We start from the raw sequence: 19,911 nt of genomic DNA, 5'->3' as shown, positions 1-19,911 counted from the left end.
TTTTACCCTTGAATATACTTGAAAAACATTGTGTTTTCTTTCTAGAGTCCACTGTTGAATAATGCTGGCATTTTCAAATAACCAAGTTTCCTCCAGATAAATGAATTTCACATTTTGTTGCAAATATTCTCTGTATTCACCATAAAATCGTACTCAACTTATTATATTTTTCTGTTCATCAATAAGAATTTTCCTTTTATTAACTGTTTTGAACTTGTAACCAATTAAGTTCATGTAATGTTGTCTTTGATTGATTAAAATCCAGATGCTTTTTGGTCAAAGTTCATCCAGGCTGATATATTGGTTGCTTTTGGCTCGGCTTCTGGTAACAATCAAATCATTCAATGATTCTTTGAAGGTGAAATTGTATTGCACAGGTTTTCTTCCACTAATAATCCAGGTTGTAACGACTTGCCTTCTTCTTTTTTCAAACAGTACTGTGAGAAATACTCAAATAAACTAATCAATGTGTGTTTGAAATTGATGCAACTTTTAAGTTTCAAAATTTTTTCGAACAAAACAAACACAAACAAACTGAAATCTAACCTCCTGTCAATGACATTTCAAATGCCAACCCGAAATCAGCAATTCAAAATGTTACTGAATGAGCCAGTACCAACTTAATTTCGATTTTCCAAAGCCACCCGGGATGTCAATAATTCCTGAATGGACTGTATCTTCGTGAATCGGCTGCGACGTACATCCTCGAGTTCCCGAGCTCTGTAAAATCAGCAACTAAAATCATTACTTGTCAATTGTCATTAATCGACACAGTGACACTACTCTGTTATCTGTGTGTGACATTGACAATATATTTGGGTATATTCGAATTTTTCAAGTGAAAAAGTGTTAAAGAGCAATTTTTATTGCTCAATTCGTTAGTTTCCGTACAAATATATTTGTTAATAAGAAAGAACAAATTCTACCCAAATTCCTAAATTTTCTGAAAAAGTAAGTAGAATTTGTCAGATTGTTTCTAACGAAACTAATCATGGATATTTTTAAATGATAACTTTCAAAACCAAGAGAGAATGATGATGTGGGCCTATTGCTAAAGAATAGGAGCAGGTATTCATACAAATATGGCGATAGAGAGCTTGAATATATATCTGAAATTTAAAAAAATGGAAGGAAAAGAAAATAAGGTAATATACATAAATCTATTCTTGCAATTATCAATTTACGAGTATTCGTTGTTTTAGAGTTGAAAAGCTATCAGAGTTGTTGGAAGAAATAGTTGATGAGAAGATGTGGATGAAAATTATGAGAAATGAAAGACCTAACTCCAACAACTATCAGTACAAAATTTCTGTAGAATCTCATAAAAATGCAGAAACAATAAAAGACTTAATAGAGGAGATCTGTATATGATGATAATTATTATAATACACAATTTATATCATCATGTGATCCAGATTGTCGATTAGGATATTGTAGTCATTGTTAAATATGCTTTCACAAATATAAATGTGAGTGTTCCACTAACAGCATCGAAATTATATTGTGCAAGCATTTACATGCTATTACTATGTTTGGATAAAGAATCAATTCTGTTTCAGATGACGACAACAATTTAGAAATTAATGAGCCATCAACGAGTAGAATTAACTATAATGAAGATGTGGGACATTTTATACATGAAACCATTTCTAGTTTACAAAATTTCATATCTATTAGCAATGACACAGAAAATGTAAGTTAAACCAAGCTCAATTCAAGTTTTTGAATAATTCATTATTTCAACTGTTTTAGGATTTGCTGAAATGTGGACAAAAATTGAAGACTCAAAATCCAGAAGGGAAGAGGAGATTATTTGCAACTATCAATGCGAAATTTTCCAAACATAGGGTCAATGTCAAGAAGAACTAACATCTAAGAAGTGAAAATTGAGGAGCAAATCCATTTCCCAAAAAAAAAAATGAAAAACTGAAAAAATTGATTTTTTTTTTCATTTTCAGTAGAGACTACCAGAACTTCATTGCAAATAATTAAGAACATTGAAATGTGATTGACAAAATTCGAGGTAATAAATTCTAACTGAACCAGCATGTTACACATATAAGAGACGTACAATGTTCAAATGTGGATAGAAGAACCAGTCAATATCAAAATAAAATATGATATACATCCTAAACATGAATTAATGAAATTAATTATATATAATTTTGAACAACTGTAAGTTTTCTTACAATGATCTTTTTCCTGTATTGATTATACGATTTAATTTCCCATAATTATATCAAAGTCTGAATAATGTAGATTGAGAATAACTCAATAAAAGTGTACTCTTAACTGTATTGAACAGCCAAAAGAAATCGTTTTTGAGATTCATGAGTAGTTTCTGAATAAATGAGGGCCACAATCTGAAATCATCTTTTTCTTGCCCTGATCCTTCACATAACACATTCATTTAAATTTTGAAATTATTATCAAGGCGAAATGTCAAACTAATCCTAATATGAAACAAGCTAGTAGTAGTTCAAAAATCCATTTCTAGATGTTTTGATGTATTTCTTGAAGAACAATTCTTAATTCATATAATATAATTTCATAATATAAGCTTCAATTTGAATACTTATTCATAGTAACAAAAGGGTAGTTTTAATTCAATCTCTTCGTACAAAATTCTCTTTTATATTATCAAAACACATCAATTGATCAACCTACAAATAAATATTATGATTTAAGTAATCATATCTCATTTAAATTAATTTGAAGATTGATTGATAAGAGTAGTTTTTCCTTCACGATTTCGTGCCAATATAATATTAATAAACAACTTCTATCATAATTATTCGCATCAATGGTCGCTTTAGTTTTATGTTATGAAGCCTTTAGAAGAGTTTCCTTGGAAATATGCAGTCTTTCCCTCATTGGCACCAGTTCAGTTATGTACAGTGTGTTTATATTCAAAAATTGGTGTGCAGAAGATTTTCTTTATTTTTGTAGCTGTTGATATAATAATACCAAATTTCATCTATAAAGTGAAGACGAATTTTGGAAAATTCTGCATATATAACTTCCTGTTTCATCCCACTTTTTCTGTAAAGAAAATGGGAAACAACAGAAAATGTAAATTTTTTTGTTTGGAACAAAATAACATCAACGTCAAAATCGTAATTGAAGGGAATTCTCGCCTCTCGGCATTCTCACGCATGACAGTTACTATTCATTTAGGATCTTTGGGAGTACCTGTAACTCATGAGCTTCGGGTCTTAATATTTGGTCCGTTTTAGCATATCCTCCGAATATTTGGTCCTATCCTGATCTAGCGTATCCTAACTATTAATACGTGACGTCATTCGCTCTGATTGGTGTTCAACATATCATGGCGGACATTCTAATTTTGTAATTTTATTTTATGGAAATAATCATTTATCTCGCAAGAAATAAGAAAATAAATGCTTGTTTCATACACAAACTTCCATCGAATTATTACAAAAGTTTTCAATTACTGTCATGTTGCCTATTCAACAAGAACTAGCAAAAACCCTTTCATATCGAAAAACATGGAAAATATAGAAATCATAGCTCAGAATAGTCATAAAAATTCACATTGGAATGATTTAATGCTTCCATTGTTGCATGGAATCGATGTAAAAAATTAGTCTCCTCAACAATAATTGAATTCTCTGTTTTGCATAGAGCAAGTTTGCTTTCGTCAATTGTTAATTAAAATCCGATAATTTTATAGTCTCGAAAAAAAAATATATATATAACACAATACGTAATACTGTTTTACCTGAGATCCAGGTTCCATTGAATTTGGCAGATTCAGGAATTTTTAAAATGATATCTTCTAGAGTGGGCTTGTTTCCGCTATTTCTTGGCCCTTCTTCTGATGGTGATACTAAAACTATACTGAAAAGTATAAGACCCAACACGGCTACTATAACAAGCAGGGCTATGAAGATGCCTCTCCAGTTCCTTTCGTTCGGGGACGTAACAATCAATTCCTGTGAAATATAATGAAATTTACTGTTTGAAAGTTTTAGTGAATTGCTAGAAAAATGATTAAGATTCTATTGCTATTAACAGATTTCAACTACAAATATATATATATATATATATATATATATATATATATTTTTTTTACCTTCACACGCATATATATATATATATATATATATATATATATATATATATATATATATATATATATATATATATATATATATACATATATATATATATATATATATATATATATATAAGCAATCCAGAAGGAAATCCATTACTAATTCAGCAATGGATGGACTGAAGTACTTCAGTCCATCCATTGCTGAATTAGTAATGGATTTCCTTCTGGACGGCATTCTTGTTAGTATTCCTTTTCACATTCCTTTCATCAAGAAATATGTTGATGATCTAATATGTGCTGTACCTGAAGACCAGGTTGCTTTCGTTCTAGACAAGTTTAACAGTGAACATGAAAGTATACAGTTTACTTTGGAGGAAGAAACAGCGAATGGAGTCCCATTCCTGGATACAAGGGTGATTCGAACACTGGAAAATAGGCTGATTCTGGATTGGTACCGAAAACCAACAAGTTCAGGGAGATACATACACTATTTTTCTAATCATTCACATGGACAAAAGGTAAACATGATTTTAGGATTGAAGAATCGCATAGAAAAGGTTGCCCATCCAAGTCTAAGGCGGCAGAATCTGAGGTTGTTGATGCAGTTGATGCTAGAGAATGGATACCCAAAAAGGTTATTGTCCAGATTGATTTATAATACCACTCCTTCGACACGGCCAACGAATGGAGAGAGGAGCGCATCCACCACTGTGGACACTGAGAACACGGGTAGAATTCTTTACTTGTCTATTCCCCTAATTAATGGTATGACAAACGCATTAATTAACCTCTTAAAGACCACAGAAATTATGTTGATTCAGAAATCTTATTTTAAAATTGACAGATTATACAGTCGAGTGAAAGATAGGATGACTGTTGATAACATGAGTGGTGTGGTATATTGTATTCCTTGTTCAATATGCAGTGAGGTGTACATTGGTCAGACGTCTCAGCTTCTGAAGAGAAGGATTGCTCAACACAAAAGCGACATCAAGAATTCAAGTAAGATTTGTGCCCTAGCAGACCATACCCGGGACAAAGATCATCCAATGAATTATGATTCCACCAAAATCCTAGAAATTGAAGTTAGTGGAAGAAAAAGATGTTTCTTAGAGATGTATCATATTAAACGCCAAACCTGTTCGATGAACTACAGAAGGGATGTAAATAATATCAGCTCCATCTATTCTTATTTGATTCATTATGACCAGTTCGGTGGGAGAGAATTGGATGGATCACATACAGAAAGAATTTCAACAGGTTCAGCAGTCGTAGGGATAACGTGAAAATGAATTCTGTGTTCTAGGCCATTTATGTGAGAGGGGATTGGTTTCGGTTCATGGAATCTTTCAAAAAAAATCGCATTTGTTCTGAGTTCGGTGAGAGTGAATTACTGCGGCCAATGTGATTTAATGCTACTCTATGTTTCATCTGTCATGTGCGTGTATTCTGTGGCAAGTCTGGTTGACAACATTTTTGACAACCTCTCATTTTGTTGATTATTCTGTTTACCTTATTTACTTATTATAATTGATTTCTACTCCTTTACTAACGAAGTATCAGATCTTTTTTCGCTGAAGTTGTTGATGTTCTTGTTAGTTGCTTTCTTGAGAGCTATTGATTTGTGTTCAAATAAGATCTTTACAACTCTGTATTTCGGTATGTACTATTTTTACATGTTTTGTGATTGCCTTATTTTGACTGTTTTTTATTGCTATTGTAGAGTCCTGAAGAAGGTTCCCATCGGGATCGAAACGTCGACTAAATGAAATAAAGAAGAGTGACATTATAACACTTATCAATTTTCCCACACCCCTTATCTAACTTATAAATATATATATATATATATATATATATATATATGTGTGGGAAAATTGATAAGTGTTATAATGTCACTCTTCTTTATTTCATTTAGTCGACGTTTCGATCCCGATGGGGACCTTCTTGAGGACTCTACAATAGCAATAAAAAACAGTCAAAATAAGGAAATCACAAAACATGTAAAAATAGTACATACCGAAATACAGAGTTGTAAAGATCTTATTTGAACACAAATCAATAGCTCTCAAGAAAGCAACTAACAAGAACATCAACAACTTCAGCGAAAAAAAGATTTGATACTTCGTTAGTAAAGGAGTAGAAATCAATTATAATAAGTAAATAAGGTAAACAGAATAATCAACAAAATGAGATATATATATATATATATTTATATATATATATATATATATATATATATATTTATATTTATATATATATATATATATTTATATATATATATATATATATATATATATATATATATATATATATATATATATATATATATATATATATATATATATATATATATATATATATATATATATATATATATAAATATATATATATATAAATATAAATATATATATATATATATATAAATATATATATATATATATATATATATATATATATATATATATATATATATATATATATATATATATATATATATATATATATAAATATATATATATATATCTCATTTTGTTGATTATTCTGTTTACCTTATTTACTTATTATAATTGATTTCTACTCCTTTACTAACGAAGTATCAAATCTTTTTTTCGCTGAAGTTGTTGATGTTCTTGTTAGTTGCTTTCTTGAGAGCTATTGATTTGTGTTCAAATAAGATCTTTACAACTCTGTATATATATATATATATCTGTATATATATATATATATATATATATATATATATATATATATATATATATATATATATATATATATATATATATATATATATATATATATATATATATATATATATATATATATATATATATATATATATATATATATATATATATATATATATATATATATATATATATATATATATATATATATATATATATATATATATATATATATATATATATATATATATATATATATATATATATATATATATATATATATATATATATATATATATATATATATATATATATATATATATATATATATATATATATATATATATATATATATATATATATATATATATATATATATATATATATATATATATATATATATATATATATATATATATATATATATATATATATATATGGTGATTGAAAAAAAAAAAATTACATATATATATATATATATTTATTTATTTATATATGATTACATAATATGAACCCTTACTAAATAAATAGATCCTTTCCTTCAATCCCATAAGAACTACATATTACAATGTATCTAATTGCAGATTCAGCATTTCATCTTTATGAATAGCCCTTTGTTTCACTTGTTATTGAATTGTTATTCACCTAGGAATTTAGATAAGAAAATCTATAAAGGGGACTGAATCTGTGTACTCATTAAGAATTGATTGTGTCTTCATCAAGAATTGATTAAGAACTGATTGTGAATCCATCTAAGAAAGATCGATTAGAGCTTACTCGCATTGTATTCGAAATAAATCGTTTTGTTTTTAAAAACGAGGTTTTCCACCACAAAAACATATTTGGCGACGAGTTGATGGGATTGTGCCGTTCCTATTAGAGAAGAAAATTTGGTGACATTGATTGTGCCATTCTTTCCTGCCAGAAGAAGAAGTTCCTGCAGTGATCTAAGAATCCAACTCAATCAACATCGATCTTCCCAGGACGTCGGTTTCAACCGTTCAGCACAACTGGATAGAGAGTAAAAAACCACCCAGAAGCCCTGATCACCTGAGTAGCGCCCCGTGACGACTTCACAGAATACAATTTGGTGAGCATAATCCTTTCCAATCCTTTCTTCCCAGTTTACTTATTCTGGACAAAAAGAGTCATCCTTTTTAATAGTTTTATGTGTAAAACTGTATCATAGTTTTTCCTAGGTTTCTTTAAAAAACCGACATAAGAGTTTTCCCTAGGTTACTCATTTAAAAAACCGATTACTATATTTTACTTTATTGCATTAATAATTGATCAAGATTACGTCAGTAAAGCATTTTATAAATATGGCTCAAGAAAGAATAGATTTAACAATGCCAGAAAAATTTGGAATGTTATTACCTAGATTTTCAGGAAAAGAAAATGAGTTGCATTCGTTCTTACGTAGCGCAGAACAATTTTCATTCATGTTTGCAAATGAATCCCAAATAATTGAAGATTATTGTTTCGCAGTTGTAAAATCGAAACTTACTGATCGTGCATTAGCAGAGGTATCTACTTCTGATATATCTAATAATTGGGACGTTCTTAAACGATTCTTAAATACGAAATTCGGAGATCAAATAAATTTAGATGTATTAATTCATCAATTACAATTTTTAGCAAAAAAGCCACATGAAGACATGTTAAATGTCATTGATAGAATAATATCGTTGAAAATTCGAATTAATTATAGAATATATTCAGATCCTATGCCTGATCCAAAGAAATTAATTCATAAATCGAATATTTTAAAAATATGTGAAACAGTATTGATATCGAATTCCCCTATAGAATTACGAACTTATTTGATTACTAACAATGCATTCAACTTTGATAATACCGTAAACGCTGTAAAATATTATTTATGTAATATGGCTCACTGTGAATTATTAGACAGAAGTCGAAATAAAAATCCTCTACATAAAAATGTATCGAGAAATAATTATTCCGATCATCGCAATAATACAAACAAATACAATCATTTTTCAAATAATAATTATCGAACGCAGTATTATGAAACGCAGCATAGATTCCCTTCGAGACCGATACAATTTACGCAACGTCAAGTAAAAACTGATTACCCTACGCAACGTGAAACGTTTGGTGTTCCAAGTACGTCGAGATATCGAAACGTTTTTAAACCGAATCCAAATCAAAGAATAACTACCCCACCTGAAAGAATGTCAGTACAGACACGAGTTTATCCGCAAAAAAGATCTAATTATTCAACCCAATATCAAAATAATCCCCAGAGAAAATTCTATAATAATAATGATCGAAGCCCTGATTTTCTCGTAGAAGAATTAACTAATATTGATATAAATCCGAATAAGAAAAATTCTTTCTCACAACCTTCTACATCGAGAAGTAATTTCTCAAATGAACGAAATTTTCAAGACCCAACTTTAGAAAACGAACTGACATAAATCATACGTTAGATGATACGAATCAAAATCCTATTGAAGTACCAGTAAACCTTAGTCATTTAGAAACTGAAAAAAGAGATTTATCACAAAAACAGAAACTGCGTATTGCAAGTAATTTTAGAAAATTAAATGAAAAAACTATTGACATTAATCATCCAAAACCGGAAATAAACAGTCAATTATCGAAACCTATAGAAATAAATAATATTGAAAACGTAACTTTCAAATGCGATATAACTAATGATACGAATAATAATGAAACCAATGAAATTGAAAATAATGAAATACTGGAAGAAAAATTAGATAAACCCTCTGAATTATTAAATACTATTGATCAAAAAGATGATGATTTTTTGATTCATAAATTGATAGAAGATGTAAATGATCATAATTATACGGATATTTCCAGTGATCCAAAACGAAAATACTTCAAAATGAAAATAGATAAAGAATTTTCGAATAATAGAAATTCCCATAAATTTCCCCATGATATTTATCGAAAAAGCAAATTCAAACGTTCTCCCATACAATTCCAATCAAGTTACGTAGGTCACGAACCGTTCAATTACTCCTATTGTAATACAAACCCAACTGTTATCAAAGCACCGATTATTCGCAATCTTGATCCTATATTCAGAAGAAAACAAGTATGCAATTCACAATTTTTCTCAACTAATAAAGAATGTGCTTACCCATTAAGTAGAATTATTATTGATCCAACAAGCGAATTAATATACCAAAACTTTTTAACCTTTAACAAAAATGATAATATCAAAAATTACGTTAATATTAGAGAAAAAGAAGGTAACTTATTTGAATCCCCTGAAAATTGCGCCCTAGCACATTGTGTATCACAAGATTTCAAAATGAATAAAGGAATATCGTTGGAATTTAAAAATAAATATGGTGGAATAGGAAAACTGAAGAATCAAAATAAATTAGTTGGCGAAGTTGCCACAATCCGAGAAGATAATAGGAATATTTATTATTTAATTACTAAGAAATGTCATTATGAAAAACCTGAATATGAAACAGTTTTTCAGTCACTTAAATCTTAGAAAAATATGCGATAATAATGACGATAGATTTTTAGCTTAACCACGAATAAATATATCTTTGGTGAATCCAATATGAACGTGATTATTTACCATTTACCAACACATACCAATGAGAATTTAATTGAGTGTAATGGAATAGATGATGATCTTTTTTCAATTGCAAATCAGATAACTGACGAAGAGTTAGATGAATGCTTAAATCTTTTGAACTCCGCAGACGAAAATAGTGAACAAGATGAAAATATAATTGACTTTGAAATTCAAAATGTTATTATTCATGACAATATAACTATTCATAGGAATATTGAAAATCCAATTTTCGAAGTACCTTATACAGAAAGAAGTATTAACTCATCTAATTTACAAATAATATTCAAAACTGCATCTAATTATAATGTTATAAAAATTAAACTATTCGGAGAAAAACTCAGATTTGTTGTTTCCATAAATTCAATCGAAAGCGATTTATATAAATTTATTAAAGAATATATTAAACCAAAAAGTTCCTATACATTATTTTTTAAATCACCAGAATTAGAAAAACCGCTTATACGAATTTTGCAAGAGAAATTTGATTATAAGAGTTTTGAAGACGTTGAAGACATAAATGAAAGACAACTTAGAATCACTCAGTATCATGAAACCAAAACGATACATCAAGGATTAAGAGAAAATCTTATTACTTTGAAACGGAAATTTTATTGGCCGAATATGAATAAAGATGTTCAGAATTATATAAATTCGTGTGAATATTGCCAGAAAAGCAAATATGAAAGAACTCCAATTCAATTACAATATAAACCTAATCCTGTTGGTTCTAAACCCTTTTCTCATCTTTATTGTGATACAATACGATTTGATTTGGTCAAACATATTGTTTAAGTATAATAGATTCATTTTCTAGATTAGGACAATGTTATCCCTCACTTCAAAAGAACGGATTAGAAATTGTAGATAAATTAATAATTTATTTCAGTCATTATGATATACCTAATAGAATAACATGTGACAACGGAATTGAAATTAAAAATAATTTTGTACAAGATCTTGTAAAGTGCATAAAATTGAAATTCATTACATTACAAATTATAACCCGAATTCAAATGCTTTAGTGGAACGATTTCATTCAACACTTATAGAACAATTGCGAACTATTGACGGTAAAAACTGTACTTTTCAAAATAAATTAGCTTAAGCTTTATTAAGTTATAATAATTCAAATCACTCAAGTTTAGAAATGACCCCCATGCAAATTATTAAGGCAGACTTAAATTACTCATTACCTATTGAACGTACGCATAACGAACAAGTTCAAAATTATGTAGAAAATTATATTGAAAATTTGAATGACATCACAAAACAAATAGAAAAACAGCGAGATAAACAGTTAAATCGATTAGAAAAAACGAATTATAAGAGACGTGCGAAAGAAGATCACCCTCTTAATAAAAACCCGACCTATATCAAAGCCCCAATCACAAGAAAACTTGATCCTGCATTCAAAAAGATAGATGCGAGAGAAATTGATTCATATCGTATTCAAGACGATAAAAATAAACATATTTATCATAAAAAAATATTGAAACAACGAAAAAAATAAGTTTCAAATTTTATTTGCAGATTCAAAAATGGACCAAACAAATGGTATACTACTTACTCTAATGATGATAATCCTATGGACAAAAATAATTATCATAATAAACGCACTCGAAATCATTCCCTTAGAAAATAATATATTACCCGTTTTATTAGGAAAAGCCTATGTAACGAATAAGAATCTACAATTGATTTATCACATTGATTTAAGTAGGATAGAGGAAATAATTTTTCAATATGAAAAGGAAATTGAAAATCTGAAAGACCAAAAATTAGGTTTTGCTCAGACAGCAACATTCAAATGATATAAACTTTAAAGCCCTTGAAGAGATTCTTAATAAGAGTATTAAAACTAAAAGAGGATTAGTTAATCTTGGTGGTAAAATTTCAAAAATATTATTCGGAACGTTAGATTCAGATGATGAAGAATTATATCGAAACTATTTTAATAGCATACAGAAAAATGAGAAAACGCTCATGAAAAATCAGAAGCAAATAGCTACTGTTGTAAACGATCTGAAAAATAAGTATATCACTAAATTCAAAAATATGAATGAAAATCTGAAATTATTACAAATTGTTCCAGAGTTACGTGAGGTAGAGCAAATGCATCTCATGACATTTGAAATTAAAGATATTAAAAATACCCTTGATGAAATTCAAACAGCAATAAGTTTTGCAAGTTTACACCTTTTACACGAATCTATTTTACCTTATGCTAAATTTGTCGAAATAATCAAGAATGTCACAATAATACCTGTTCATCACCTTAAAGATTATTATCAATTATGTCATACTAAGATTATTTTTCAAAACAAAATATTACTCTTTTTGATTTCAATTTCCACTGTTTATCAGAAAGGCTATGATCTATACAAGTTTCACTTCCTACCTCAGAATAATTTAACCATTTCCCATACAAATCCCTATATGCTCTCTCAAGAAGAATTGTTGGAATGGTCAACTTCAACAAATAATTGTCATTCCATGGAAGAAGATTTCTTATGTGATCAAGAATCATTAAATAAACCCCCAGAATGTCTCAGGAACATATTGAAAAATCATACAGAAAATTGTCCTAGAATTAAAACTACTTCACATTCAGATATCAGATTGTTAGAAGATGGAAGTATTCTATCGATAGACAACGTGAAAGTTCAAGAGAAATGCCCTCAACAAATTGAATATTATTTCACTCCTTCGATGGCACTCCTCCATTCAAAATGTGAAATAAGCAACCTACCTAAAGAGATTTTCCCTCTAACCACCATAAATGCAGAAAAATACATTATTCTACCCAAGCAGACCCATTTTATGAAGAATAATTCCAAAGAAGAAAATATCGAGAATGAAGATATTCCAGACATCGTCTTAGAAGACTTAGACCAGTGGAATCTTCAACCCATAGGAATAACTTTTAAATTTATTTTAATAATATTTATAATAATAATTATTATTGCTTTTGCTTATAGATATTTCAAAAGAAATGTATTTTTGAAAGCTACACCTCAGCAAGGTGATAACTTTTTCCAAGAAGGGGAGGAATTACATAATATGAATCCTTACTAAATAAATAGATCCTTTCCTTCAATCCCATAAGAACTACATATTACAATGTATCTAATTGCAGATTCAGCATTTCATCTCTACGAATAGCCCTTTGTTTCACTTGTTATTGAATTGTTATTCACCTAGGAATTTAGATAAGAAAATCTATAAAGGGGACTGAATCTGTGTACTCATTAAGAATTGATTGTGTCTTCATCAAGAATTGATTAAGAACTGATTGTGAATCCATCTAAGAAAGATCGATTAGAGCTTACTCGCATTGTATTCGAAATAAATCGTTTTGTTTTTAAAAACGAGGTTTTCCACCACAAAAACATATTTATATACAGGGTGTCCCGTAAAGACCACGTCAAACCGAGAAAGAATGTAGATCAAAGGATAACTCACCTGCTATGTCAAAATTCCCATTATAAAAGTCTTACCGTTTTCGAGATATTATTTTTTTTTGAAAATAATGAATTTTTGCCCCTTTCAATAGTTTTGTCCTTACGGTTGGTACAATTTTACATCTTTTTGGTTAATTTTTTCAGTAAAATATTGCTGAAGAATGATTTCAACGTTTACATTAAAAACATCCTCCGAACATTTTAAAGGGGGGCTATGAGAAATATTTTTAATGGAAATTTTGGTAGTGGATTATTTTGTTCATGAAGTTTAGCCCAACGTAGTGGAAAAAAAATGTACCGAGCTACTGCTGCACATTACACCAATAAATTATCTATTTTATAGTGATTTCATAGAGGTATCACACAAGTCATTTGTTATTCAAAGAAAAAAGATATGGCTGTTTTTATCCAAATGGGTTCGTTTTCGACAAAATCAAGTTTGTCAATTTTGTTGAGAAATCTTCGATAATGAATATTTATTCAAACTTCATACTCATCGATGTACTGAAAAATAATTTCAAAGTCACTGATTTCACCATCAACGCAGATCCTATCCTATTATCTAGTACATGTACTGATCCAATCCATATGTTTCAGAATCAATAGCTATTGATATTTTAAGGCATATACATAGTTTGTAGTTACTGTCCGTGGTTTATAGATATTATAATAATATAATGAATACATCTGAGATCAGGAATCATTGAGAATTAATTGGAATAATGGCAGGCCTAATTTAATAATTATTGAATGTTTTTTATTTCGCACAATCCATCTGAGGCTAAATGAATCTACGTAAGAAGTATAAGAGTGAAAAATGTTAAACCTGGTTATTTATAAATTAAATGAAAATAAAGACAATTTATTATTATGGTAGTTTCTACTTCAATTCCTGTTTTTTGATATGCATTTTTTTGTTTCAGTAATGAAAAATCTTTATTTCAAATTGCTTTGAATGTTGTATACCTATTGTGGGGCACAAGAGAAATATTTTTCTATTTTGATTTGAATACTGGATTTATAGTAAAAGAGTGGATTTGGCAATAATACATGATTTCAAGTCACTGTTAATCTTTCGATAAGTTCATCAAAAGCTTCAGTTTATTGAGTACTTTTGAAAAAAAGGAATACCTTACAAGAATTCAAAATTTATTTTACATGTAGTTGATATGTGGAAACAAAAGAAAAAGATTACATAATTGTTGGGAAGTTTCATAATATTTTTAGTTTATCTGTTCGATAACAAACAAGTAAATTTACGTTGTACTTCCTTTTTTCTAGCCGAATACCATTTTACCATCTTCAGGAAAATGAAATTTTCGAAGATGTTGATTATAACATTGATAATATTAAGGAAAGACTAATTGCTTCTTTATTATCGAAAGTACTCGAGAGCATTTTTTGGAGTTACCCATTGGGTATCAAATTTTCAGACAGAATATTGGCATTAGTGAACACTAAGAAGAAAAGGATTTCAAATATTTTCATGATAACAAATTACTGAGCTTTGGCACAGCCCTATAATATGAAGATATTTCATTAAAGTTAATATTCTATTTTAAATAATTCTGATTAATTACTCTCGATATTGCCCATCATTATCATTAATTCTTATGTACACTTATTTGATTAGTTTTTCCCATCATTCAAGAACTATTATAAATAATTTATCAATGTAATGTTCAAGTCAGTCTTCTTATTTGTTTCATATTAGAGAGTACTCATATTATTGTAAACTTATGACAAATAAATCATTTTAAAAAAGTGGATCCACAAGCTTTTACTTAATTATATTCAAGCAAAGAAACAACAGATCACTCTGAAAATCCGCAGCATGCACTGGCTCATAGGTAGGAAGTCAAAATTATCCCTTAAGAATAAAACACTAATATTTAAGGCAATAATCAAACCAATTTTGACCTACGTCATTCAATTTTGGGGATGAGCAAAACCATCAAACAAAAACATTAGCCAAAGAACTCAATCAAAAATACTTCGCACTTTAAGAGACGTGCCTTGATACGTCTCCAATCTCACCATCCACAATGATCTGGGAATATCATTCATCGAAGAATAAATCAGAAACTGTTTCAACAAATATCAGCAGAACCTACAGGGCCACGAAAACAAGCTAATAAATCAGCTAGCTGAAAGTTTGATCAATATCAGATGGAAGAGAACCTGGCCAGTTGACTTGAAGTATAATGAAGGATATTGATATCTATGGAAATTAGATTTCCATAGTTTTATAATTTCATCCATAGTGAAGTGCATCAAATCATTTTCGTTCGCTAATATAGTGCTTTAATCATAGTGAGCTGATCCCAAAAACGTTTCACGTGTTGATTCCAATTGGTACAGGGTGAACAAAAATACAATAGTTTTGTGTGTGTTCATAAAGTAACGCGTAACATTCTTTATTAGTTAAATTAACAATATTATCAAAAATACTGATTGTCGAGTGGCAAGTAACAAATAATGACATTCCACAAAAAACTAGACGACTATGTTTTTTTTAAATTGATAAGAAATAATTACTTTCGTATTTTGTTTGCTAGACCATGTAGCGAGTCACCCTTGGTTCAGAAAAAATAAAGTTATATTAAAAAAAAATGTTCACCGCTTCCCAACACAAAGAAGAGTCCCACTATGATTTTTTCCGGTCAGCTATCAGTGAAGACGGCGTGGGTTCAAGATGTTTTCAAAGGGCGCCAAAATAATTCGAAGTGACTTTTCGAAAAAAAATAAAAAAAACAAACAAATATGTATATCACATCGGCTGAATACGTAAATAACGAAATGTTTCAAGAAAGTATATATTATTTGACCAGAGATAATCAAAATAAATATTCAAATAAATCCTAGAGAATAAAATGATTCAATGAAAATCTTATGTTACAATCCCAGTGAAATTTCCACTACAAATATTGTCTTCCATTTTCAGAAATAGCCGTTTATTAAATTTCAAAGAGTCAAAAACAAAAGAATAAAGAATAGTCACCTCACTTGATCAAGATCAGCTCACAAATTGTTATGTACAGAAATTAATAATTATAAATGGCCAAATTTATATAATCTTTGTGGGTTGTCTAGATTTTCAGATATCCTCTTTTTTTTTTCAGATATCCACTTATTTATGGAGAGAAAATTCCACTTTATAAATCTTAAGAAATTTTGAAGTTATCAAAAGAGTTTCTGAACAAACAAAAAAAATCACCTGATCTTAAAGTTGAGAAATATATAAGAAAAAAAATATAGATGAAGCTACAATAAAGATTTTGAAATATAACTGATAAAATGTATGAACGAATATGAATTGAAAGAGTTCAAAATTTCAAAATTAATTTAAAATAGAAAAGTTACCTTTGTCCAGGTATAGTTATTCTTGTTCTGTATCATCAATTATAACTCGGATCTCTACAATATATCAAATGATCAGCAGGGTTGAAACTATTATTAAAACTTTCACCACTTTCGAATCCTGTGTCCAAAACAAGGGAAGAAAATTGAACATAAACCAAAACTTTGCAGCATTCAATCGATTCGATGTTGTTGGGTCGAAATAAATTCTCAATCGTAAGCGATCTTGTATTTTACTTTATATTCTAAATGTAAAATCGAGAAGAAATAAACAGGCAGATAAAGCATGCAGGGTTGCCGGTGCACTTCGCGACGTCATATTCAATAACAAACATATGAGTAAACATCCGAAAACCAGGATCTACAAAACTTGTGTTCGACCCATCATGACGTACGGCATAGAAACTCGAGCAGATAACAAGAGGACAAAATCCATCCTCAGAACGACGGAAATGAAGATACTGAGAACCATATCTGGATACACGCTGAGAGATAGGAAGAGGAACACAGCCATCCGAGAGGAATGCCAGACTCAGGACATAGTTAAATGGGGAAGAAAACGACGACGATATTGGAACGACCACGTCAGCAGAATGGACGCAGGCAGAATTGCTAGGATAGCCCGAGACGGAATCCCAGGTACCAGAAGACCAGTCGGCAGACCCCCTAAGCGCTGGAAAGACTCCTGGATATCTACATCCACCGAGAACTAAAGTGGAAAATACCAGCCCTAGTCTTAAATTGAGACGAAGAAGAAGAATAAGAGAAGAAATAATGGTAAAATAAAAAGGCCCCAGAACAATGAGAAAACGCACGATATTAATCGTCCTAAGTATATAAAAATTAAGGACACTCATGATTAAACTCACTTTGATGTTGGACGGCCTTAAAAGATAAGTAATTCTTCTATGTACTTGATCTCCAAATACGGATATTATATTGCTCCTTCAAAATCACAACTCGCAATATATTGGAAGAAATGAGGAAAATATTCTAATACCAAAAACTTTTTGGATTTCCACAATTGAAATGTCTACTTTCCGAATTTCAAAGTACGAAAGTGAGCATTCCTTGAAAATAAATTCCAGTATCGGCACATATGGAGAAAAAACAAAAGATAAATATTTCACGAGATCAATTCAGATTCATAGGACGACTAAAAATATGTGTAGGCATATTTACACACGGAGTATTTTTTGCTGCAATTGAACGCTACAAATTCACCCCCTTCGTGAAGACATTTTCCCAAAATTTCAAAAAAGGAATACGCAAGAAAATACAAAATATAAATGACGAGAACCCTCAAGTAGAAAAGTCCACAACTATATATTTAAATCACCACCCTTATTTCATAATTCGTCTTTACTGGGACATGACTTTCGCATGCCACACACCCTTTTCTTATCAATTCCTCTATCATTTCGTAACTGATATATCCAGGGAGAATTTTTTCGCAACAAAGAAAGGTCCAAGCCATTTCGGAGCCAAAATTTCGTCCATACACTGGTTGATGCAATATGAATTTCGTTTTAAGTTGTAGTACTGGGCATTCCTTTCCGCAGCACTTTTTAACCTTACTTTCAACCGAGCGTATAGCTTATGGAACTCACAAGATCTAGTCTCCGCATATTTCTCCTCCAAAATTTGTTGTTGATTAATGTTGTAATCATCCCCAGAAAGCAACATTCTTCGTCCAAAGTTGACATAATAAGAAGTATAACATGTAGTTTCATTCCGTGAAGTTCTCGGAGCACATGTTAACTGAGCCAAATTTACATCCCACACACGAGGATTGTCGAAAACATATGCTGATATTAGGAATTTTAATGTACGATTATACTTTTCAGTTGGGTTCTTCTGAGGATGAAAATTTGCTTTTAATTTTGGCCGAATTTTATACTTTCCCAGCAATTTCAAATACTCTCCTTTATACTGAGACCCATTGTCCCTTAATATTAAACGCGGTACACCAAATATATGAAATATATTCTCCTCCAAAGCTCTGCAAACAGCTGAAGCGGTAGCCCTTCTCAGTGGAAATATTAAACAGAACTTACTAATATAATCCGTCACAGCAAAAATATAAGAATTACCCCTCTTCTACCTTGGTAAGGGCCCGACTATATCAGAGCTTCCCAAGGTTTTGAAGCCAGTGTATTACGAGAAGCCATCAAACCTGCAGGTTTCTTGAAATCGGACTTATATCTGGAACAAACGGAGCACTTTCTCTTATAACGAGCAACATCCGAACGAGCCCTCGGCAAGAAATATCGTTCACAGAAGTTCGCATATGTCTTATAAACTCCCATGCGTCCTGAGGTTGGAGGAACATGCAAATCATGTAACACTCTAGATCAGCCACACTCAACGTGCGGCCCGCGGCCCTTTGGCCCGTTTTATGTGGCCCGAGCAATGGCATATTCAAAAATTACAATTTTCACAGTAGTATCACAAATAAGGTTTCGAAATTACGCAAAAATAACGGTATCAATATTTACTCATTTACCTTTGTTTTCTTCCTTATTGCGTACACACAAAATACTATGATCATAGTATAAACAATGGATTCTTTATAAATACTCTGATACCACCTATACCTAATCTTCTTAGCAAAAATGCCTTATTTTACGTTTTTTGCTCTTGTCGTTTTCGTTTTTATGTATTCTTGGGTGCGTTTTTTTAGCTGATTATATAGTTGAATTGTCATATTATGATGTAATTTTTTTCTGGCCA

At 29.9% G+C, this 19,911-nt stretch overlaps 1 protein-coding gene and 2 long non-coding RNA genes across 9 annotated transcripts in view; 2 read left to right on the top strand and 1 right to left on the bottom strand.

Moving 5' to 3' along the window:
* Positions 1–17,912, top strand: part of LOC123673524 — a 35,227-nt gene extending 17,315 nt beyond the window's left edge. The window contains exon 3 of the long non-coding RNA XR_006746492.1: positions 17,818–17,912. This is a non-coding gene — a long non-coding RNA (uncharacterized LOC123673524). The remainder of the gene's footprint in view (positions 1–17,817) is intronic.
* The window catches only part of LOC123673441 (inactive dipeptidyl peptidase 10), a 536,532-nt gene that overhangs the window by 385,945 nt on the left and 130,676 nt on the right, over positions 1–19,911 (bottom strand). For all 6 annotated transcript variants that reach the window (XM_045607927.1, XM_045607937.1, XM_045607946.1 and 3 more), the window contains one exon: positions 3,743–3,956. In XM_045607927.1, coding sequence (XP_045463883.1) covers positions 3,743–3,956 — 214 coding nt within the window. The remainder of the gene's footprint in view (positions 1–3,742; positions 3,957–19,911) is intronic.
* On the top strand, positions 786–2,440 carry LOC123673515. Of its 2 annotated transcripts, none has more exons than XR_006746488.1 (5): positions 786–951; positions 1,027–1,145; positions 1,203–1,469; positions 1,543–1,693; positions 1,753–2,440. It is a non-coding gene; the product is annotated as an uncharacterized LOC123673515 (long non-coding RNA). The 2 variants fall into 2 exon arrangements; XR_006746484.1 differs by having other exon boundaries at positions 1,560–1,693; positions 1,753–2,438.

This window comes from Harmonia axyridis, chromosome 1, assembly GCF_914767665.1.
Source record: "Harmonia axyridis chromosome 1, icHarAxyr1.1, whole genome shotgun sequence".
NCBI classification, from domain to species: domain Eukaryota; kingdom Metazoa; phylum Arthropoda; class Insecta; order Coleoptera; family Coccinellidae; genus Harmonia; species Harmonia axyridis.
The sequence above is the reverse complement of the archived record's forward strand: the minus strand, read 5'-3'. Positions and strand labels throughout refer to the sequence as shown.